At 50.5% G+C, this 22,698-nt stretch overlaps 11 protein-coding genes across 11 annotated transcripts, besides 4 other annotated features; 5 read left to right on the top strand and 6 right to left on the bottom strand.

Moving 5' to 3' along the window:
* Positions 1-66: 66 nt before the first annotated feature.
* NFIA_051630 (DXO/RAI1 family decapping nuclease) lies at positions 67-1,653 on the bottom strand (the record flags this gene model as incomplete). Its single annotated transcript, XM_001257714.1, has 8 exons — positions 67-227; positions 275-574; positions 657-827; positions 882-975; positions 1,095-1,131; positions 1,181-1,212; positions 1,280-1,522; positions 1,579-1,653. 8 exons carry the CDS (start codon positions 1,651-1,653, stop codon positions 67-69), a joined length of 1,113 nt encoding a protein of 370 aa, XP_001257715.1.
* A 512-nt stretch (positions 1,654-2,165) lies between these two features.
* Positions 2,166-3,517, top strand: NFIA_051620 (protein GET4; the record flags this gene model as incomplete). The annotated part of the gene is made up of 4 exons (XM_001257713.1): positions 2,166-2,209; positions 2,308-2,564; positions 2,726-2,878; positions 2,931-3,517. The coding sequence occupies 4 exons, from the start codon at positions 2,166-2,168 to the stop codon at positions 3,515-3,517; spliced, it is 1,041 nt and encodes a 346-aa protein (XP_001257714.1).
* A 129-nt stretch (positions 3,518-3,646) lies between these two features.
* NFIA_051610 (uncharacterized protein) lies at positions 3,647-4,340 on the bottom strand (the record flags this gene model as incomplete). Its single annotated transcript, XM_001257712.1, has 3 exons — positions 3,647-3,744; positions 3,833-3,901; positions 3,971-4,340. 3 exons carry the CDS (start codon positions 4,338-4,340, stop codon positions 3,647-3,649), a joined length of 537 nt encoding a protein of 178 aa, XP_001257713.1.
* Positions 4,341-4,812: 472 nt separating this feature from the next.
* On the top strand, positions 4,813-6,087 carry NFIA_051600 (replication factor C subunit 4; the record flags this gene model as incomplete). The annotated part of the gene is made up of 5 exons (XM_001257711.1): positions 4,813-4,901; positions 4,958-5,182; positions 5,245-5,328; positions 5,382-5,804; positions 5,862-6,087. The coding sequence occupies 5 exons, from the start codon at positions 4,813-4,815 to the stop codon at positions 6,085-6,087; spliced, it is 1,047 nt and encodes a 348-aa protein (XP_001257712.1).
* A 313-nt stretch (positions 6,088-6,400) lies between these two features.
* Positions 6,401-7,512, bottom strand: NFIA_051590 (polysaccharide deacetylase family protein; the record flags this gene model as incomplete). Its single annotated transcript, XM_001257710.1, has 4 exons — positions 6,401-6,530; positions 6,588-6,691; positions 6,770-7,347; positions 7,407-7,512. The coding sequence occupies 4 exons, from the start codon at positions 7,510-7,512 to the stop codon at positions 6,401-6,403; spliced, it is 918 nt and encodes a 305-aa protein (XP_001257711.1).
* Positions 7,513-8,168: 656 nt separating this feature from the next.
* On the bottom strand, positions 8,169-10,044 carry NFIA_051580 (amidase; the record flags this gene model as incomplete). The annotated part of the gene is made up of 5 exons (XM_001257709.1): positions 8,169-9,068; positions 9,123-9,317; positions 9,375-9,647; positions 9,708-9,729; positions 9,791-10,044. 5 exons carry the CDS (start codon positions 10,042-10,044, stop codon positions 8,169-8,171), a joined length of 1,644 nt encoding a protein of 547 aa, XP_001257710.1.
* A 139-nt stretch (positions 10,045-10,183) lies between these two features.
* Positions 10,184-10,220: a microsatellite.
* A 198-nt stretch (positions 10,221-10,418) lies between these two features.
* Positions 10,419-10,472: a microsatellite.
* A 1,011-nt stretch (positions 10,473-11,483) lies between these two features.
* Positions 11,484-13,701, top strand: NFIA_051570 (CeGAL family transcription factor; the record flags this gene model as incomplete). Its single annotated transcript, XM_001257708.1, has 4 exons — positions 11,484-11,539; positions 11,644-12,663; positions 12,725-13,322; positions 13,387-13,701. 4 exons carry the CDS (start codon positions 11,484-11,486, stop codon positions 13,699-13,701), a joined length of 1,989 nt encoding a protein of 662 aa, XP_001257709.1.
* A 1,324-nt stretch (positions 13,702-15,025) lies between these two features.
* Positions 15,026-16,969, top strand: NFIA_051560 (glycoside hydrolase family 32 protein; the record flags this gene model as incomplete). Its single annotated transcript, XM_001257707.1, has 1 exon — positions 15,026-16,969. The coding sequence occupies one exon, from the start codon at positions 15,026-15,028 to the stop codon at positions 16,967-16,969; it is 1,944 nt and encodes a 647-aa protein (XP_001257708.1).
* Positions 16,970-17,247: 278 nt separating this feature from the next.
* Positions 17,248-19,149, bottom strand: NFIA_051550 (putative amino acid transporter; the record flags this gene model as incomplete). Its single annotated transcript, XM_001257706.1, has 2 exons — positions 17,248-18,057; positions 18,115-19,149. The coding sequence occupies 2 exons, from the start codon at positions 19,147-19,149 to the stop codon at positions 17,248-17,250; spliced, it is 1,845 nt and encodes a 614-aa protein (XP_001257707.1).
* A 385-nt stretch (positions 19,150-19,534) lies between these two features.
* Positions 19,535-20,683, top strand: NFIA_051540 (cytochrome b5 reductase family protein; the record flags this gene model as incomplete). Its single annotated transcript, XM_001257705.1, has 1 exon — positions 19,535-20,683. One exon carries the CDS (start codon positions 19,535-19,537, stop codon positions 20,681-20,683), a length of 1,149 nt encoding a protein of 382 aa, XP_001257706.1.
* A 183-nt stretch (positions 20,684-20,866) lies between these two features.
* On the bottom strand, positions 20,867-22,240 carry NFIA_051530 (O-phospho-L-serine:2-oxoglutarate transaminase; the record flags this gene model as incomplete). The annotated part of the gene is made up of 2 exons (XM_001257704.1): positions 20,867-21,439; positions 21,527-22,240. The coding sequence occupies 2 exons, from the start codon at positions 22,238-22,240 to the stop codon at positions 20,867-20,869; spliced, it is 1,287 nt and encodes a 428-aa protein (XP_001257705.1).
* Positions 21,466-21,501: a microsatellite.
* Positions 21,467-21,501: a microsatellite.
* Positions 22,241-22,698: the final 458 nt, after the last annotated feature.

Below are 22,698 nucleotides of genomic sequence, written 5' to 3'. Positions count from 1 at the left end.
ATTTCGAAATAATTGAAGTGCAAGTTTTCCGCAGTTAAACAGTTTGTAGGCGCCGACTGCACCTCATCATGAGCGTGATCGCCAATCCAGAAACGACCTGGAGATGATGTCGCCTGTTCCAGTCTCCTCAATCTTGAACACCTGAATAAGCGACGACTTCTCCGACTTACGGATTCGCCACGTTCCTCCCTCCTTGATTGTTGACTTGAGCCCTTTGAACCCATTAGCTGAAGGGACATAGAAGGGGCATTTCAGTGCATATTTTGAGACTTACATTCGAGGAATGCAGCCGCGAAGTTGATGCAAATGTTGCCATCCCACGTACCCCGTCCAAGCTTCTTTACCTTATTTGGTATATTGGCCGTTTCAAGCTCTTCCAAACGATGGACTATACCGTGATTGTCGCGAAAACCAACAATAATCTTGGGGACGCCAAGGAGGAACGACTGTGCCCAGAACTTTAGGAGCTTTCGCTCATACTTGATCATGTCACGGTCGTTCCTGATCTCTGCCGAAGTCTTCAGCTCTACCCAATTGATGGGGTCTTCCTTGCGGTCGGGTTTGCAGTCCCACACTAGCACACCAGCATCAGCACAGGCTTTAATACGACCCCTAAGAATCGCCAGAAGCATGCATCTAGAGTGAGGAGAGCATACCAGCATCAACTTCACCACCAATAATTAAACGAGTACTCCCTATGCCTGTTCGAACAACAGAGCAGTATTGTGCATTGTTGTTGACCACGAGGTCTTCGCGACTTTCGATCTCGGCCCGAGGGGTCGGATCCCATGGCTGCTGAAGCAAACATAGGGTTTCAAATTTGTAGCCTGAGCTTGCATTTCAGCTTCTTGTCAAACCAGTTCATGGAGCGGTAACCGTACCCCAGTATGCCATCAGATCCTGGGAGGCCATTCCCGGGGGCATTCTTTGATTCTGCTGGATTTTTTTTTGCTGGTTTTTATAGACGTTGTTCTCCTCAATGAAACTACTCCTCATTAGCATCACAGAACTAGCGGAGCCTTAGAAGGATATACAAACATTGTACCCTGCATCTTCACAGTTAAAACGTAAACCACGTATCAACGAGCTTGGACACCGCCTACCTGGAAACAAGTCGCATTCATTTCGAAACTAATGTTCAGATCAGTATGAAGGCAGTGCATATATCCTGTCTACATACCCGTTGAGATTGTCAAAAGGAGCAGTCAAAATCTACAACAAGGCGACTGTATCAGTAATAGCCACCTTCCAGATGAAACAAGAGACTTGAGCTACTTACCTTCGTCATCATGCCTCTCCATGTGATGATATCCGCTTCGCATCGCTTTCCAGTCTCTTTTTCCAGAGCCATAATGGTCTCTAGCAAAGCGTCTAGATGCTCGTCGGCGGTATCATCTAGCTTCTGGAAAGTGTCGAAGCCACGATTCAAATCCGCGGGGAGGCGCGGCGTATAATAGTACCGCAGGGACGAATCCCCGAGGTGGAACTTATGCTCATCATCATATGAGAAGCAAGTGATCTCCTGTTTTCGGGTTATTTTCAAGTTTTTATCTTGAATTAACACGGAAAAGGACATACCCTTGGACGTCGGATTGTGGTATTGGCGCCATAGAAGCGGCCAATTGGCTGGGTGTCAAATGCACCTCCATCCATAACTGCTTCGCTCGATGCGTATCGGGCCTATATCGAGCCTATTGTTAAAGAAAATCAAGTGATGCCCCAGGGGAAGCTATTTGAAGCTCTGGCATCTATATAGGCTTCTTGCGACCAATCCGGATTGTTAGGTAGAGCAAGACGTCAGTACATATGATCGTCTAGACGCGCTGACAGATGCTCAAATGAGAAGCAACTACACCTCGATTGATCGATGCACGTCAAACTTGCTGGGTTGGAATATTTTCCGCCGAAGTAACAAGGGGCCTGCATCTGGAGAAGCTCCGCGTTTCTGGAAGACACCAGGGAAGTTCCCCACCAAAAGTTCTCGACGCTCGTCCGCCCCCAGCTGTCGCTGATCTTGTTTTGTTATCCACCTAGGCTGGAATCTCCCTGCAAAATCGTTTGTTCACAATAAATCGGAAATTTTAACTTCTTTACACCCTCGACGCAACTCTCCTCATTTGTGGTTCCCCCCGTCAATACCCGGTCACTTGTGGGCACATTCCGAGATGACCTCACGCATTGACAAGACGATTGCTCGGCAGCGCGAGAAGTAAGTTTGCCCCGAGCTTTGACATACGACAATGGTGTCCTATTTTCCAAGCTCCCAAGAAAAGGATAATGGATATTAACGTTGGTTCTCATCTGCAGAATCGCCTCCGGTGCTTACTACGAAGCTCACCAACAACTCCGTGTCATCGCTGCGCGATACATCAAACAATCCAATTATGAGGCCGCTGCTGAAATATTGGCTGGCGGTGCGACTGCTCTTCTGAGAGCTGGATCTCAGCAGGGCGCTTCTGCAAGTGGAGGTGACTTGGCTATTATGTTGGTAGATGAGGTGTACACCAAGGCGGGGTGGGGGATTACTGGAGGAGATGATGATGCGGAGGGTCGAGCCCGAAAGAGTGAGTTTGATTCTGTCGATTGAGCATTAAATGCTATCTCTTTATGGATGGAAAGGCTTTCCGAGTGAATCTACATGGAACCAGCGGCTAGCTGGTGGGCTAAGGATAGTGGACTTTCTGAGATCTGAGATCGAATCGGCTAACGATGCTTCTCCATATAGAGCGCTTAATCGAGCTTCTTCGTGAATTCCCGTCGGAAGAGCCCACGAGGAAGAGATTCATTCAGGAGATGATCGGCTGGAGCGGACGGTTCGGTCCTGTGGAGAGAGGAGATGCGGAGCTGCACCATGCGGCTGGTTCGGTATATGCTGAAGGTTCGTTGGCCATATATGACCGTGAATCTACAACGTATTGACCATTTGCCAGACAATGAGCCATATGACGCCGAGAAGCATCTCATCCTTGGAACCTCCGAATCCGCTGAGACACTCGCGAAGCTCGAGTACGAGTGGTACACGAACGACGAGCCCCATACGGCGGCTATCTACGCCTCGCGTGCAGTCTTTCCTTACTTGTTAGTCGGTAACCTCCGGAACGCTAATAAAGCCTTCCTTATCTTCACCTCACGGCTCTCTTCCTCAAATACATCCCTCGGCGTACAAGAAGTCAGCAGCGCCAGCTCCGACGTTCGAGTTTTCCCGTCTCTGCCTTTGCTGAACTTCATAAGCATGCTGCTTCTCACTATTCAGCGAGGCAGCGCAGACCTTTTCAAGCAGTTGACTGCCCATTATGCATCGCAGATCCAAGAAGTAGGGATCTGGGATGATGCTTTGTCACAGATAGGCGAGCAATACTTCGCGATCAAAGTTCCGAGACAAGGTAACCCACTTCTGGACATGATGGGCAGTATGCTGTTCGGAGGTCAGAACCAGGGCGGAAGTAGGAGGACACCCCAGGGACGGAGTCAGTCGAAGACTGTGGAGGCGCCGCCGGCCAGCATGGAGCTCGATTAGGTGAACCAGGGCACGACTTCGTGCGTGATATATGTATCTTGAACATACTAAACCAGGTAGATACCAGATAGATAATTAAAGCGTGATTATCCAGTGGTACTTGGCTTGACCGGATGCTGCAAGCTGGCTTTAGGCACGTGGATCTACTTCTGGTTCGTACATCCAGTTGTCTTCCTCGAGCGTTGCTACTCTACTTCGGAGACTTTGGTGGATGAGATTGAGGATCTCTGTCGATTATTAGTGCTTTGATACAAACAGTAAGAAAGCAGAGGATTACACAGGACCACGTTGGACCCACTGTTCGCATGCACTTACCGGCTGGTTCGTTGCTCATTTGTCTGTTTCGGTTTCGATACATCAATTCTGCTAGACTTGCCTCGATCTCTTCGACAGACCAGTCACGTCAGCTCCTTCATTCAGACCACCAATCGTTTTTCTAGCCTGCCAACGTACTTTCTTTTTCTCGCCCGCTGATCTCAGTTTGGCTAGCTGAATCGACAGCCGTAGTTCCTGCTCCCCCGCTAGTTCCACCCTCGTCCAAACCATCCATCCCGTCGCCATTTTCACTGGTAATGGCAGGCGGAAGAACAGGAATGTCAAGCTTGTAGCCACCGTTCTTGTCCCTGACCACGATATCTCCGTTGTCCAAGGAACCAGAAGTCAGAGAGGGGCCCATTGACTCGGAAGAGGACTGTAGCATGTGAGAGGGAGGACCCGAAATCCCATTGCTTTTGCCGCTTGGCATCGACCCAGGCGTAGCAGAGACCGGACGTCTGCTGAGGTTATGGTGGAAGAGATTGCGTCTGACGGAGGTTGTGCCCATCCTGGTGGGCGATCTGCAAGAACAGGTCTTAGGTTGATTGAGAAAGCACCTAGCAGGGCCGATGTGCTGCCAGAAGCTGAGGAGAAACTGTGATGCTTGTTGACTACTTTTTGGCCCAAGAATAGGTGCTTGTAATGTGACGTGATTGAATTAGATGCGGCTCTGAAATGAGTGTCAAGGCAATTCAAGCTAGTCGAGGCTGTAACAAAAGAATGATCCTAGAACAATAAATGAATGCTGAGGCATAACAATAAACAGCCAATGGTGGTGGCAGCGGGTGGAGATGAAAGGGCGGAATTGATCCGGAGAACCCAATTAAGCCCAATTTGGTCCATCCCGACGCGTCTGGATCCAACCTTCGCGTCTTCCGAAAACCAGAACGCTTAACAGATAACCTGCCTATTGCTTCGCATTACAAAAAACTGCAGGAACTCCTAATACAGCTCACCATTCCTGCATTCAACTCTTCGCAATGGTGCAAGCAGAATCCTCAGCAAGTGCTTCTCGAAATAGCCTCAAGGCTGTTACGGCGGGAGCTCCCCCCGATTATGAACTACCATGGTTTGTAAACAAGATCAGGATGTTCTACTTGACAATTCTAATAATGACTTTTTTAGGGTGGAGAAATACCGTCCCATCTTCCTCGATGACATCGTCGGCAATACAGAAACAATTGAGCGACTGAAGATTATAGCCAAAGATGGCAACATGCCCCACGTTATCATCTCGGGCATGCCTGGTATAGGAAAGACTACCTCGATTCTGTGCTTGGCGAGGCAACTACTAGGAGAGGCTTATAAGGAGGCGGTCTTGGAACTGAATGCTAGTGATGAACGAGGCATGTCGCTTTGAGTCAACCCATTCAGGTCCAGTCTGACGATTTGCTAGGTATCGATGTCGTCAGGAGTCGCATCAAAGGTTTTGCCCAGAAGAAGGTGACGCTCCCACCGGGCCGTCACAAGATTGTCATTCTCGATGAAGCGGATAGGTGTGATTCTCTGAGGATTAGAACATATGAGACTAGTCGCTGACAATATATAGCATGACCCCTGGCGCGCAGCAGGCATTACGACGGACGATGGAAATCTACTCTTCTACAACACGATTCGCATTTGCTTGCAACCAGTCAAATAAGATCATTGAACCCATTCAGTCTCGGTGCGCTATTCTGCGCTACGCCCGATTGACAGACGCACAGGTGGTGAAACGATTGAAACAGATATGCGACGCTGAGAAGGTGGAACACACAGAAGATGGGATCGCTGCCTTGGTTTTCAGTGCTGAGGGTGATATGCGTCAGGCTATCAATAACCTGCAGAGCACATGGTCAGGTTTTGGTCTGGTCAGTGGAGATAATGTCTTTCGTGTGGTCGATAGCCCACATCCGATCAAGGTCCAAGCTATGATCAAGGCATGCTGGGAAGGAAAGGTCGACGCTGCGTTAGAAACACTGAACGAGTTATGGTATGCGCATGATGCGTTCGATTATTGCTTCGTTACCGATATACTGATAACTCTTAGGGATCTCGGTTACTCATCTCATGATATCATCAGCACCATGTTTCGAGTCACCAAGACAATTCCGACTTTGTCAGAGCATTCTAAGCTGGAATTTATCAGGGAGATCGGATTCACACATATGCGCATTCTCGACGGTGTGCAATCGCTCCTTCAACTGAGTGGCTGCGTATCCAAGCTTGGCAAAATCAACATGAAGCCCCAACTGTTTGAGCCTCCGAAGGCCTAGATATCCGCGAAAAGCATTTTCATAGGACATGTACATGGTGTTACGGCGTTCCAACGGACGAGAAATCTAAACCTCTTTCTTTAATGCAACGAGCTGAACTGGTGCATTTGAACTATGCATCCACGAGAATCTTCATATGGCATTCTATGTTTCTACAATTTGAATCCAATTAGATATTCATATGCGTTCAATCAAGCACGGCGTACCGAATACACTAGCAGTCAACCCAGACTCGTGACTTAGGGATACGCCACATTATTGTGGATGCCTAATAGGACTACGAGCATAAAGGAGCTTCGGCCGGATACCAGCTCTACTCCAAAACTGGAGTAACCGGCATTTTGGCACCCTCTGGTGGCCTGTTGTTTTTCTTAAACTCATCGCACATTTGCTCAAACGTCACCCATTCCACACCCTCGTGTTTGTTGATATGCTCGATGATCCTGTACTCTAGTCGGCCTCGGAAATCTCGGATAGAGTTGCGCAAGCAACAGACTTACCTCTCATGCATGAGAAGGACATGGGGCCGTCCTGAAACATCGGGGTGGATCGTCATCGGAAAGACAAAGCTGTCATACTCGCGGTAGAAGTAGTCAAAATGGTCCTGGAACAGGTATCAGTTCAGCCCGCGTGCACAGTGACAACCTAGCCTGGGCCCGGTCACGGTCACAGGTAAACAGACCTTCCAAATATCCTCGATGTCCCTCGGATTCACCCATCCATGACTATTAGGCGCATTCTTGATAAACATCATCGGCGGCAAGTCGTCAATGTACCAATTCCCGGGGATCTCTACAAGTCCAGTATCCTGGCCGCGGACCAGCGGCTTCATCCAGGTCTCCGCCTTCTGGCTGTAGTCGATCTTGGTCCAAGTGTCCCCTGTCCGAAGCCAGTACATCTGGCAGTCATGATGGGACATGGAGTGGTCGTATTCGATACCGTACGCAAGCAGGAGATCCGCCATCTCCTTGCTCGTCTCCCACCAGGGCGCCACGATACCCCGAGGCGGTCTGCCGCAGAAGTCTGTCAACATGCGGTACGTCTTGTCCAAAACGTCCTTCTGCTGCTCGGGAGTCATGTCGCTGGGATTTTCATGGCTGTAGCCGTGTAAGCCGACCTCGTGGCCTGCGTCTCTCACTTGGGCGCATTCTTCTGGGAAGGTCTCCAGGGAGTGGCCGGGGATGAACCATGTGGTTTTGATGTTATATTTATCGAAGAGCTTTAAGAGACGTGGGGTTCCCACATGACCAGCCCAGAGTCCTGTGAGAACAGTCAGTGAGAAATACCTGTCTTGTTTGAGTGTATGCGTAGTATCTCACCTCGACTGATATCGTTCGAGCTGTCCTCACCACCGTAGGACCCCAGCCAGCCCGCAACAGCATCAATATCCACTCCGTAGGCGACCAATACTCGTTTCTTGCCCATGGTGCTGATTTGAGTACTGAGATTTGCAAGAAGAGGTTTATGATGGAGGCGGCTTGGACGATCAAGTTTGCGCCAGTATATATATGGCAAGCCTGCTCCACCTGGCTTGATATCAAGTCAGCCACATTGGAGAAACAGCCAGAACTATGATAAGACAAGATAAGTAACCAATCTGTATCGTTTGTATCCTGGTGTTTATCAGCCCATTGACCCTGGAGTTACGACCTACCCTTTTTGGCAGACATTCGATTGAGGGGTAGATGAGGCCTCTAGGTCCGACTCTACATGCATCATTAAGTGCAACTCCATATGTAGCTCGAAATGGAAAGTCTTGGATTGGTCATTTCCCCTCTTGATTTGGATATGCAGGCGCAGATAGCCAAGGGCGGGGGTGGCCTGGCTGTAAGCAAACGACACTTGCCCAGCTGTCGTGAGGGGAAGAGTTGGAGAAGGGAGCAGCACGACTCCAATTTGAAGGTCATGGGAGTCCAAAGCAGATGTCTGAGCAAAAGCTAAAGGATACAGCGTCTCTAGAGTTCAGATGCTTTTGTAAAAGTACGGAGCGGATGATGCTTACAAGAGGTGTATATCTATACAGTCACCATTGGAGTTAGAAAGAAACATCACGTCCTACGGATATAAGCTAGATAAGATCTCTACGTTTTGGCTGTCCTCCAGATCTTCTCAATGACTGTTGCCGCTCCCAAGACCTTCTCTTCTTCGAGTTTTCTACCAACAATCTGAAGATTTATCGGGTGGCCGTCCATTGTCAGCGGGTCATAGAGGCCCCAATTCCAGTCGTCCAGCTCGTTTCTGGGGCGATAGAGCTCGCCTGGCAATCGATCCCTGTCTGCCCTCACTTGATCGACAGGAAAGGTGACTGCAGGGTAGTCAAGTAGATTCCAGATCTTGGTGTAACCTACCCAACGCACACTGCGATGGGGGACAGCCGCATGTGGCATCGTTGGACCAAGGAGAATATCGACTGGCTTCCCTGACTGCGACCGAACAGTATGCCACTTATCAAGATATCGCTTTTGAAGTGTAATTTTTTGCTTGTTGAGTTGCCAGTATTCATAGACAGAGATCGCCTTCCCACGATTAATCAGAGCTTCAACGTGAGGGATATAAGGCTCCCCGGCGACCTCTACGTCGCGCCGAATATCCTCACATCCGTCAGCAGTATAGTATTGATCCATGAGCTTGATATAGTCGAAATGATCCGATGCGTCCCAGACCACGACCTCATGGCCCCGAGATTCTAATTTAGCGGATAGCTCTCGGAGGGCTCTCTCGACAGGGGGGTGTATTTTCACAACTCCATCATCCAGAATCAGACCGACGACGAGGGGCCTGGATAGCGCATCTCCAAAGCTAACCTCGTTCCACGGGAGAGGAGCGCATTTAGGGTCCAAAGTCCACGGTTTAGCGTTTGCAAATATGCGACAGACATAAGAGAGGGACGAGAGATCTCTTGTCATAGGTCCTATAGACGAGGGAACATGTTCTTGACCGTCGGTCGAGACCGGGACGCCGTAGTAGGGAAATCGGCTGCTCTATAATAGTATCAGACCTGACTCTCCACCGGTATCAATGCTCGTAGAACATACACTTGGTTTGAAACCATACAGACCGTTGATACTCTGCGGGATCCTGACACTTCCTCCAATATCGGTTCCGAACCCCAGAACTGAGCCATGCAGAGCCAGTAAAGCTCCTTCACCCCCTGTCGAGCCACCAGGAGTGAAAAGAGGGTTTCGTGGGTTGACCGTTAGACCCCAGAGCGGGTTCTCAGTTTCGGCCCACTGAAGAAAAGGTTAGTTCACTCGTACCTTTGGCTATGGTCCCAGCGAGATACGGACCATAATGCTCTGCGGCAAGTTTGTCTTCGCGATGATGACAGCACCCATGCCTTTCAACATCTCAACAAGCACTGCATCCTCGGAAGCTGGAGCAAACGAACGGCCTACGTAGCCTAAAGTCGTATCGACTCCTTTGATATTAAATTGATCCTTGAGGGTGACTGGAATGCCGTGAAGAGGGCCCGCGAGTTGACCCTTTTCTCTAAACAGCCGGTCCAGCCGTCTAGCTTGTTCAAGAGCATCTTCGAAAACAACTTCTGTCAGGCAGTTGGTCTAATGATGCGACGTAAGCTCGACATCACTATAAACTCTTCGAGCACAACGTAAACTCACAAGTTGATGCGCAATTGTGGCTCTGATGGATTCTAGTGATCAGCCATCCTTCTAGGCGCAGGGGCTTCTTCCTTGAAGTTTACCTTTTGATATAAGCAAGGCTGACCTGTTCCGCAGTATATTGGCCCCGTTTCAAACATTCAAGGAGGACAGGAACGCTGTCAATGTCCGTAATCTCCTGGTGGGTAGGATCGTCATGAATGCAGGTACGGTGATGCGCATTGTGAATTTGAGGCGGGCGCTGTTCAATATCGCTGGTCATATATGGCTCTAGAGCCCGATCTCGTAAGGAGCGTTTCTCAGTCACTGTTTGCTCCCAGGTCTGGACGCTGCCCATCTTGTGTTGGATCTAGCGCTGTTATCCGGAATTGAAATGCTGGGGCTAGAAGGATTGATAGCGGAGTGCATGTTTCAAACCCCGTACTTAACTAAGGTAGCTGTCACCGTGACATGTCCTGTCGGTTATCAGTCTGTATCTAAATTCTAAATCCTAAATTCTAACTTCTAAATTCTGATCGTGATTGGGAATGGCACTGACAGCCTCGTGGAGATCCCGCTGGCTCTAGGTCAGACGCGGGGAAAATAGGCATTTCGAGGGTGGGTTAACTGCCGAGATTGGAGAGTTCGGAGACGTTTGGAGTATGTCGTTGTAAGACAGATGAATCCGTCAACAGGGATTTTGATCCATTAATTTTCAATGATCAACATTTTTGATTCTGGTGTATGACGATGACGCCGATGATCATGGTGATGATGATGATGATGGATCTGGAAGAATAATATTTAGTGTGTCATCTTAATAACTCCGGAATCCACCAGCTTGCACCTTAAGAGGTATCCCGGTATCTAAGCTTCACTCCTAGTGATGATAAGAATTTAACCTTGCAGTAAGAATGACAATAATTACGACAATGGAAATAATTCCATGATTCGATGGCCTCTGCTGCCCAAACCATTGGAAGAGAAGAACCAGACGAAGAAGCAAAAAAAGAGCCCAGGGACGAAACTACTACTAAATCAACCTTTGAAGCTAACTACTTTACTACCTTGGTCTAGTCCCTGAGACGAATCCACTGAACATTCAAACGGTCAACCCAAACTCCCTTTCCCCTCCCCTCAAGTCCCTCAACCCCGTGGATAGACTAATCATAAAAGTCTGGACTGGATCACAGCTCGATCGGATCATCAGATGGCAGACGGGGAACAGTGGGAACAGTGAGTAGTATTCAACCTAAGAGAATGTGTACCTAACTACTCCGTACCACACGGTGCTCAGTAGCTCACAGCCTCCCCGGACGACCCGCTCTACCCTTTCTTTACCTTCTCTTCATTCCCATATTCAAATAAACCCCATCTGGACCATCTATCTCTGCTTTGAACTCATAATCAATCATTAATCATCTATCCCGTTGAGCTCAGCATAATTCCTCATAACTACCTGCCCTTGCTTTCAGTTGTACGGACTGCCCTTTTTGCTCTCCCCCCCATTATTCTCTCCACTCCGCACCAAAAAAACTCCACTCACAAATATGCCACCATGAACCCGAGTCCTACCAATGCCGTGAAGAAAACGTCGGTCCGAAGAGCTTGTGATAACTGCCGACTGCGCAAGATAAGAGCAAGTTGAACTGAACCCCCCTCATTTCCCCCTCTGGTCTCGTTCCTGATGATCATTATTCCATAAGGAGTAACTCCTACCGACGAGGAGGCTGTTATGCTAATCTGCATAGGATTATACAGTGCAGTCTCTCGCAACCATGTCGCGCGTGTAGTAAGATGGGGTTTGAATGCCTCTTCTTACAGCCCCAGAAAAAGCGGGGGCCAACTGGCAAGTGAGTTTTTGAACCAATTGCGTGGTTATTTATGCTCGGATGTTCGATTTGAGAATCCGTCCATCTCTAACCATCTGCGCACTATTTTGATGCTCGCCAAACAGTCGTGTGTCCCAAATTCGTCAGCAACAACAGACTCAGCTGTTACGTAAGAGTTCTCAGTCGTCTCTTTCAGACGCCTATCCGTACCAGAGGCCGATTCCCCCTCAGGAGACGGGGCAGCATGGGATCGCCCCATCGGTGCAAGATCCCACCCAGTGGCCTATCCCTCAGCGTGGGGAGGCCTCAGTGTCGACGGACATAGTACCGCCGCGTCCAAACACCTCGATCGGGCCGTCGTGGCCTGCTACAGATACCTCATCGGTAGATTCTCAGACTAACTCTGCCATCAGTTGGAATGAGCGCAACGATGTTGAGTATTGGCTCCCCGACAATTTAGATGCGCAGGTGCCTGTATTCGAGTTTCCGGGAAGCAATATCTACCTAAAGGCATCGCTGCCGTCGATCATTCAACCGGAGCAGGAAGCAGCTGGATTGCAGCCTCATCATGTGGACGCTTCAAACTTGGCTCTTTCTACTATGGGAGTCATGCCAACCGGGCCCGTTCCGATGAGAACGACATGGCCGTCATCAATCGTCGAGGCCAACATGATTCCGTGGATTGAAGTCTACTTTGACCGCCTGCACCCGACCCTGCCTGTATTGAACAGGTCCTCGTTGTTCATTCGCATGCTGGCTCAAGAGCATCGTAGAAACCCGCAGTTCGGTGCCATGCTACTATCTTTATGCGCCTTCTCCCTGACGCAACCTATCGAGATTGACGAACGGCCCACTTCCTCGTCCCGAGCCAGCCAGGCCAGATCGATGATGAACGAGGCGACGAAAATGCGGAGCTGCTCTGACTTTGGGGAACATCCAACCATCGAGGCTGTTCTCACCAGCTTTTTCCTGTTTGGATGTCTTTTCGGCAGCAACCAACACAATGCTGCGTGGCTCCGACTCCGGGAGGCTCTAGACCTTGCAGCGACACTGGGCTTGAACAACCCTGACTCATATCGGGATATACCGAACGACGAAAAAGGCCAACGATTACGGACCTATCTGGTCTTGTCTATCACAGAGAGGTATGGGATTCAACCGGCTAGATGTGCCAAACCGATATATGCTAACAAAAATCCTCGAAAGAGCCTATGCACTGCAACGGCGACATCCCATCACCTTTTGGGGAAGACCGGGGTTCACCATGCGTTCTGTCCATGATTTTATCCACAATGCAACACACAGCGTTGTTTCCGGTATCATAGTTCATAACGAAAAAGATGCCGAGGGAATGCTGGGTCTGGCCCGTTTAATGGAGTTGTTCGATGCTATCGACGAAGAGGTGATTGATTGTTGGAATCAGCGCTGCAACGTCAATTCAGGCTATTGTGATAATCTCACCGAGGAGAAGGCCTTGTCCATCCATCAAAATCTCAGCAGAGTCTGCGAGTCCGAGCGATATAAGGGCTATGGCTGGTTTGAACGCACCAAGTCAGTCCCGGGTCAGGCCCAGAGCGTCCAACCGACAATCAGTATGCGGGAGACCCAGTGCGCCGATGTGTTTATCACGAAGAAATGGCTGCAGAATCGGGTGTGGGTGCTGTGCTCCACTCACGGTCTCCTGAGACCTGTTTCAGAACACCAAGAGCTGTCTTTCGAATACGCCATCACGGTTGCTGTGGACACCTTGAAGATATGCCAGTCATTGCGGCTTAGCTCGATGGAAGCGCATGGAATTGGCCTAGTGAGTGCAGTCCATCCGGACAGAAAACTATTTTGATTTTCGCGTTACTCACGTGTGCGCGCAGGTTGAGAAGCTGTACGACATTGCAGTTAGTGCAATTGGAATCTCTTCCAATGTCCGCCAGCCTCTTGGTGAGCATTCTCCAGCCTCGGTGGCTGGCTCCATGGCAGGACCAGGCGTCCTCCCTCCTGGAGGCCTCGTGGGAGCGATGTCTCCAAACACAGCAGCCGTGCATTCTACTCAGTCGTTGGTCGAGGATTTCATGTTGCTGTTGAATACGCTCCGCGGGGGCAATCACCCCTTTCTGGAAAAATTCAAGGCTTACCTGAGTTCTTTGCACATCGTCGGGGTTGGGTGCAGCAACTGGGCGCAGACATGACATTTGTATATAATAGCTGAGCCGACCTCGGTCCTCCTGAAACCAACTTCATGAGCTTGCACGTCTTTGATACTGTATTTTTCCTAGGTTCAGGTCGGACTCTTTACGGGAGATTATTTCATGTATTCTACACACTCATATCCATAGCAGAATTGTCCGGGAGATGTACAGCATCTTGGGAACAGATAACATACTCATGCCGTGCCTGCGCTGGTTGATCAACGTAATTTGAGCAACATCTTCGCCCGGGATTCACCTCCAGTGACCTTCAAACGGGTTGACAGGACCCCAGCTCAAACCCGGGACTCCCATCTGGAACATCCAGGGTAACTTCTGACTTATTCTTTTTCTCAGGCATGACAAAATACTCAACATGATGATACCAAAGCAATCGTGCTGCGAGCCTCTCCATACCAAGTGCGCCTTGAGCCCCAAAACATTCGCTGCAGTGTCGGATACTCAATGCGGCTCTACCTTTCCACGCGCTCTGTTCGGCTCAATTGACAGCCTAGTCCTCCACGAGATTTGCACTTTGCACGACTTTCCGGGCTTCGTTCATGATGCTCGGGTAAATTCGGTGTTCTGCACATCGTAGGCGGATGCCGCAAATCGAGAGCCGACAGAAACGGGAGACCAGGTCTGTCTCCGCGGGACGTATATTACAGTCTCATTATTTGAAGGCTTGACATGAATCGAGAGAGCTTAACACGGCCGAGCTTTCAGAATGGCTGGAATTGATTTGCTCCTGACCCTCCTCAGTCCTGAATGTTGGTGCCTGCTGGAGCACTCGGTCATTGGATGAGCTGTTGATTTCATCTAAATCTCTGAGCTCAGGTCTCACTCTAGACCTGTCTGTATAGAGCTCTTGCTTCTCCTCGATGCACTGGCTACATGATTTTCCTTGATATTGCCAGATACAGCAATGAGCTGAAGGACAGAGGATAGTATACTCCGTAGTAGTTTGCTATAGGAGGATTTCTCCGACAACTCTCCGCATCCTTCCGAGATGATCCCGTCGTCCACTGGCATTCTGCAGTCAATGATCCCTTATCATCGTCGAAGCTTCAATTATCAACTACGGACATCGATCTCGATCTCTCATGCGTGCGTATTGAATAAAAAGGATGAGATTCCCTCTGCCTTGTCCCAAAAGAGGATTGACAGTTCTGTAATGCAATGGCAGCTACTCTAATGACTGAGACAGCATCAGCGAGTCCTATTTACACACTGTCTCAAAGTCAAACTCTGTTCCGAACAACGTGGTTTCTCTAAGGCCAGCTTTGTGCTGGATCTGCAGAGCGAGCATCTTATAAATCCGGGCAATATGCATATCCTTCCAGGATCCCAACATGCGGCAGAGTTGGGCAACAGTGGAACTCCAATACACCCTGTTCGTTGCGATCCAGAACAGAAAGCCGAGACTATCCCGCAAACGACGGGTATAGCTCATGTGAACCCTAAATGGCGACCGTCATACCACCTTGCTGCGCCCCGGGGGTGGATGAATGACCCCTGTGGGCTTGGATATGACCCGACGACTGAACTGTACCATCTGTCCTTCCAATGGAACCCGCACGGGAATGACTGGGGCAACATCTCCTGGGGCCATGCCACTTCGAACGATCTAGTGTCCTGGCAAATATCGCCCGAGCCATGTCTCACGCCGTCTGCGGAGTATGATCGATGCGGCGTGTTCACTGGCTGCTTCCGTCCTCACGGTCCGGATGGCAAGCCAGGTGTACTTACGTATGTATACACGTCCGTAAATCACCTTCCACTCCACTATACTCTGCCGTATGTCAAGGGCAGTGAATCGCTCAGTATAGCAGTCTCCCATGACCATGGCACGACATGGCAACGATTCGACAGTAATCCGATTCACCCCGGCGCCCCTGCAGGACTCGAGGTGACAGGCTGGAGAGACCCTTATCTGAACTGCTGGCCCTCGTTGCGGGCCCAGCGACAAGATGGAGTGGCCTCCCCGAACCTGTATGGATTTATCTCCGGGGGCATTGCTAAAGAGTCCCCAACAGTCTTTGTATATGTCGTCAATCCCGACAATTTGACTGAGTGGACATATATCGGGCCTTTGCTTCATGTTGGCTTAAATTATCGACCCTCTCGATGGTCGGGGGATCTCGGCGTCAACTGGGAAGTTGCCAACTGCTTTACGTTGACAGATGGCGGCGTCTCCCGAGATTTTGTGATCTTCGGCGCAGAGGGATGCTTGTCTTGCGAGGTTGGATCAAAGAGAGTACCGCGCTCCCTGCTCTGGATGTGTATTAATGTCCGACCCAGACTGCAGGCGCAAAGCAGTTGCGAGCCTCTCGCAGAATATTCATTCTCGGGGATCTTCGATCACGGGTGCTGCTACGCCGCAAACTCTTTCTGGGATCCGGTCACGGAGGAGTACGTCGTATACTGCTGGATTACAGAAGAGGATTTACCGGATCGTCTGCGCCATCGACAAGGCTGGAGTGGCGTCATGTCTCTACCGCGACTAGTAAGGCTGGTGACTCTTCACCATGTCAAGCGAGCCCACCAGTCGAAGCTGGAATCCATTACGTCTATCGAAACAGAGCGCCATTCGCAAGGTACACGGGTGCGAACATTGAGTATCCGGCCGGACCCCAGGCTCAACATACTTCGAACATCAGCACGAGAGCTGCATTTATCCAAAGTACAACTGGGTTCTGTGGCCCATCAGCCCCCTGCATTCTTGCCCTTGCGCACTGCTAGGTGGGAATTGAACGCAACCTTCGTGATTGGGAAGCACTGCGCGGCAGTAGGATTGGAAATCGGCCATAGCCCTGGTGAGCACTCACGCTTCTTCTTTCCCCCAAAATTGCAACAATTGCTGACGCACGAGGAAGATTTCCACCAGCGCACCACCCTATCATGGAAACCATACGACGAGACGTTCACAATCGAAAGGCCTTCGCTTCACGATGCCGGTATCAACCATGTCCCCGAGACCGCTCCGCATACTCTCTTCACCTTCTGCAACAATAAAGGCGAGGAGGTGACGGAACCGCTTCAGATCCACGCCTATTTCGATGCAAGTGTGCTAGAAGTGTCCGTGAATAGCAGAACAGTCATCTCCACACGCATCTATACACCCCACGCGCAGGTCTGCACGGGGTTGAAATTCTTCGCCTCGGCAACCGAAAGCCCGCCGAAACCATCAACATCTGCTCCTGCTGCTGTGCTGGTGAGAGCAGATATTTGGGATGGACTGAGTGTGATTCGTGATGAAATTAAGCATTAGATAGATCTCTAGACTAGCGTTGTATCTCATGACAAGCCCACATAGACGCGGGAGCAAACTCGTAACTAGGAAGACAGGGGTCGAAATGAACTAAACATGATACCCGCGTTCTGATCACGCTAATCGCCAATCAATCGCTCGATCGTCCAGATGCGAGCAAATAATGCTGCAGATTCTAGTCATACATGCAAGCTATGCGCATGGGCGTCACTCGTCTCATAGAAGGGAATGTTCATTATACGCCTAGAGGCTGGGTTAGGTCGGCGCATTTCATTGCATTACCGACGTCGACTGGCTTGCCAAAACTTCCATCCGGGAAACGTAATCTTCCCGTCACGCTGATAGATGCGAAAGAAGTAGACTGGGACGCCAGCGATGATGAAGGCCACGACGATCAGCGTCTGCAGTGGCTCGGCGATGACTGCGCGACTCAAAAGAAAGAGGCTAACGCAGCAGAAGATGATTGGTGTTGAGATCCAGGTCTTGTAGGGGCGCGCCAGGTACGGTTCTCGGATTCGGAGGACAATCAGGCCTAGCACCGTGAGGAAATAGAAGGTGTACCCTGCGACGCCGTAGAATGTAACCAGCGTTTTGAACTCGCCGCCAATGATATATACCAATGTCAAGGCGCTGTTTAATGCCATGGCGTTAATCGGTGTATACCCGAAGCTGGTGTTTTCTCCGAAAATCCGGGCCAGCGCCTTGCTAGCCCACGAGCGGCGCTGCAATCGATTGCTTCCCATGGTGCTGGACCTACCACTCCAGAGATTGCCGAACATCGAGGGCAGGTAGCCCTCCTTGCCAGCAGCGTAGACCAGCCGACCACTGGTGAAGACCGTTGCGTTGAGCGCCCCAAAACAGCTCGCAGACACCACCAGGGCGAAAACAAGCGCCCCCACGGAGCCAAACACCTTGTCGCCGAATTGGACAGCAATGGTATTGCTCGCCTCTATGGTGGAATGAGGCAGCACAAGGAAATACGAAACGTTGGCAAGCAGGTAAGATAAGATCACCAGCGGCATCGCCGTGTGGATCACTCGGGGAAGATCCCGGCTAGGATTTTTGAACTCGCCGGTCACATAGTTTGTCTGCGAGTACGATCAGTAAATGGCACGGGGAGAGAATGCAGGATGGGAGAAGCCTACGTTGTCCCAGCCATCAAAAGCCCAGAGACCCGCGTATATGGCAACGGCCCAGCCGGAGATGTCCGTACTCGTTCCCTTGAACCAACCTTCTTTCCACTCCTTACTGGCGCTCCCGGTCGAAGAGAACCCAGTCACAGCAACGACAATACCTATGACGGTAACTCCTAATAATGCAATGAACTTGAAGAACATGAAAAAATCCCCTATGCGCGCAGCCAGTCGGGTCGATATGCAGTTTAGCATGGTCACCATAAACACGCCCCCGAATGCGACTCCCTTACTGATCCAAGGACTGACCGTCTCGGCGTCTGCATGTATCACTGCTCGAACGACATACTCGCCGAAGATGATCGCGATGATGGCGGCGCTCCCTGGCTTCAGCACCAGAACAGCGCACCATGTGAAGAGAAACCCAACCAGTTCCCCGAAAATCTTGGAGAGATAGACCTGAGCCCCGCCATTGAGAGGGATAGCGCCACCCAATTCTGCATAGCTGGCCGCCCCGGTCCATGCCAGCAACCCTGCGACAGCCCACGCGATCAGAGACGCGCCGGGAGACCCCGCATTGGCATTGACCTGACTCGGCGACGAAAAGATCCCAGATCCGATGATGATCCCAACCACCAGTGACAGACCGTTCAAATACGTCAATGTTTTATTTCGTTCTAACGAGCCGTCGGTCCCCGCTTGTCGGTCAAGTGCGGAGGGAGCCCCTAAGGGAGCATAACCCCCGGCGGTTTGCGATAGTGGGAAGAGGGCATTGCCGAAATCGAAGGCAGAAGAGATGGAGTACGATCGGGCCGGCCTCGCTCGCCCGGACTCAAGATTTGCGTGCAAATGTGCGTCCGATAGGGGATCCTCGTCCTCGAGGGAGAGCTTGCGTGAGGAGGAAATGCCCGAGGGCGAGGATGAGGCCGAGGACCTGCCCGCAGATTCCGGGGAGGAAGACGCTAGTGATGCAAGTTCTAGAGAATCACGAGGGGCATGGAGGTTGTCCGATCTGGTGTCCGTTTGCGAAAAGGTGATATGGGACATTTCTTTGAGCCAGTAGTTGTAAAGGCATTCATGTATCAATTGTGGCTATTCAAACGGGTCGTCAACACAAGAGGACGGGAATCTCTCTCCATCCCAGCAGAAAGCGGAGGGCTGTTGCACAGACGATAATGGCGGGGTCTATCCAATCCACAGCGATATCATATGGTAATACAAGAGCAGCAAGAGATTCGGAGTTGCTCTAGTGCTGAGAGTGGTAGATGAGGAAAATGAAGACGATCATCGACAAGGGGTTCTTCATTGATGCCCGATTGAGTTTAGCGCCAGGCCTATAAGGGTCTCCAATTAAGCTTGTTACGATGAAGACCACCACAAGACTCGACGATACTCATCTATCATACGTGCTCTTTCGTTGAGAGTCACCCTCATGAAATCCCGACTACCAAGGTCAGGGGGACTTTTGTTCAGCCCGCCTTCTACCCTCAGCAAGAGAGCAACTTCTCGTCGTTATACTGCGCCTTCATCACCTACAACCTCCGCACCTTCTCCGCCGAAAAAGCGACTATGGCTTCGACTGACGATTGTCACTGCAACCGCGGCAGGAATCGGAGCCTATGTTAGATCGCAACAAGGCTCAGAGTCGACAACTCTGAATCCCGTCACCTTTACCAAATACCGTCTTTTCGCAAGGGAGCCGGTATCGTCGAACGGCAGCATCTTCACTCTGAAACCACCCAAGCCCGACGACAATCGCGAAGTCTACGAAGACGCATGGAAGACCGGCGTATGGAGCGTTATGTTCAAGCAACCGCAATTGCAAATTGGAAGAGACTATACACCCCTACCGCCAATATCGCTAAACGACCAAGATGAGCAGGAAGGGTGCCTCCGGTTCTTCATTCGGAAAGACCCGTTCGGGGAGGTATCGCGGTATCTGCATTCTCTTGATGTAGGATCAGCTATTGAAGTGCGCGGACCTCGAATCGAATGCGAAATCCCCTCGGATACTCGGCAGATTCTCTTTATCGCGGGCGGTACTGGAATTGCTCCGGCTTTGCAGGCTGGACATACGCTCCTACGCCGGACAGACGCGGACCACAAGCCGAGGCTTCACATTCTCTGGGCGAATCGAAGACGGGATGACTGCCTGGGGGGTTGCAACGATAGTTCGGCAATAGACGAAGTCCAGCAAAGATCCTGGTTTTCTGGTCTGTTCAGGTCATCAAAACCCAGCAGTCCTCCGCCAGCAGGTCCGACACAGGATCCGGCGGCCACGTCGCTCATGGTCCGCGAGCTTGAGGCTCTCAAAGCTCGATATCCGGGCCAAGTTACGGTTGACTATTTTGTGGACGAAGAGAGTTCGTTCATTGAGAAGAAATCCATCACGAGATTCACCGATTCCGCCTCCTCCAATGGGCCTCCCGGCGGTAAAATGATTCTCGTGTCAGGACCGGAAGGCTTCATCAGCTATATGGCAGGACCAAAGCTGTGGGCGCAGGGGATGGAACTCCAAGGTCCACTTAACGGAGTTATCAAGGAACTCGACCTGCAAGATTGGGCTGTTTGGAAGCTTTGAGAGTCCACCATCCCGTCTATGAACATTTACAATATATAATCTTCTAAATCTTCCCGTGTAAATAATTATATATAAACTTGGCACTATGTTGAATAAAGCTGGGTAGTCGAGGTTAACTCCGTACAAACAAGAAAGGACATTTTACAGGTTAGGAAATGAGATCATAGTCCTCGGAGAGACCGTTTAAGCATTGCCAGTGGCGTAGTCTTCGAGGTACTTCGCCAGCTTCTCAACATTCTCCAAGGGAACTGCATTGTAATTGCTGGCCCGGATACCGCCAACACTGCGGTGCCCCTTCAACCCCTGGAGCAGGCGCTTCTCAGCTCCAGCCAGGAACTCCTTCTCCTTCTCGGCATCACCGCCGTGGACGCGGAAACAAAGGTTCATACGGCTCCGGACACTCTTGTCCGGGACGACGTGGTAGACCTGGGGATACTTGTCCAAAACACTGTAGAGGATCTCGGCCTTGCGGTTGGAGATCTGTTCCTGACCGCTGATCTTCTGCACACCGTAAGTCTGGACGAGTTCGGCCATGACCTGGCCGGCAATCCACAGGTTGAAGATGGGGAGTGTGTTGTACAGGGAGTTATTCTTCGCGATGGTCGCGTAGTCGAGTACGACGCTCCCCGGTAATCCGCCAATGTTCAACCGATGAAGAAGAGCCGGCGCCGGTGTAGGGGTCTGGGGAGGCAAGAGTGATTTTTTGATGATGACGATGGAAATACCAGCGATACCAATGTTTTTTTGGGCACCACCCTGCTGTCCATTAGCTCGGAGACTTGAAAAAAAAAAAAAAAAAAAAAAAAAAAAAAAGAAAAGCTTCGTCACAGGAAGAATACGTACAAAGATCACAGAATACTTGTTGACATCAACCTTTCGGCTGAGGAAGTTGGAGCTCATGTCTGCGACGACGATTCGGTCGTCCGACTCCAGGATCTTCGGGAAGCTGGGGAACTCCACACCGTCCACCGTCTCATTGTCACAGAAGTAAACAAACGCCGAGTTTTTACTGGGCGAGAGAGTCCAGGTATCCTCTGCAGGGATCTTGCCAAACTTCCCGTTGCTCGCGGTTCTGGCATCCAGCGCAATGTTCACATGTTTGGCACCCACCAGACGGGTAGCCTCCTGCGCTGCCTTCAACGACCATGAACCCGTGACGATGTAATCCAGCTTCAATTCCTCCTGCACCTCCTTTTGTAATTTCTCAAAGACCAGTTCATCCTTATTTTCGGTAGCCGAAATCTCGGCCTCTGCTTTCTGTCGTCTGCGTTCTACCCAGACTCCAACAAGGTTCTGTACGACCGAGCTGAATTGTCCACTTCCACCTCCCTGCATGAACAGGATCTCGTAGTCATCGGGAATATCGAGGAGCGTTGTCAGGCTCGCCTTGGTATCTTCCAGGATCTTGTTTGCGGTAGGAGAGCGATGCGAGATTTCGCCGAGTCCGAGACCGCAGTCATTGTAGTTGACGAAGGCCTTTGCGCCCGCCTCGACGACCGAGGTGGGCAGGGGAGCAGGACCAGCTCCAAAGTAGGCGACCTCTTGTCTGGAAGGCATATTGGACTGTACAAGCCTCGACCTTTAGATCAATTGAAGCAGATTTAAGATAGTTTGGGCTGAGAAAACGAAGAAACAAATCTAGTTAAATGTTGGCGGGGTTGACTCAGAAGGTTCCCAGGCCCCGCCGGAGATCAATAGTGATCTCCGAGAGCGGATCTGTCACTGCTCTTGATAATATTGACTCATCGCCTCAATCACGACATCGGTAGTTATGGATTATTCTGCCAGGGATAATTGTTTGACATATTACTTTCATAGTTGTCTAGTGTAAGACCTAGCCACAGGGAATCTTGTCTTGGTTGCCCATATCATCGACTTAACCTCTAAAAGGAAGCATATAGTGTGTTGAGCACGCGTCTTGTATAGCTTCAACTTATCCTATTATGGTAAAAAGTGCAACTTCATCTGAGATAATCCCAACGTACTTGCCTACATCCTATTATTGTTTAACTAGA

This window comes from Aspergillus fischeri, genomic scaffold, assembly GCF_000149645.3.
Source record: "Aspergillus fischeri NRRL 181 1099437636266 genomic scaffold, whole genome shotgun sequence".
Classification (NCBI taxonomy): Eukaryota; Fungi; Ascomycota; class Eurotiomycetes; order Eurotiales; family Aspergillaceae; genus Aspergillus; species Aspergillus fischeri.
This window is presented reverse-complemented; position numbering and strand designations above follow the sequence as displayed.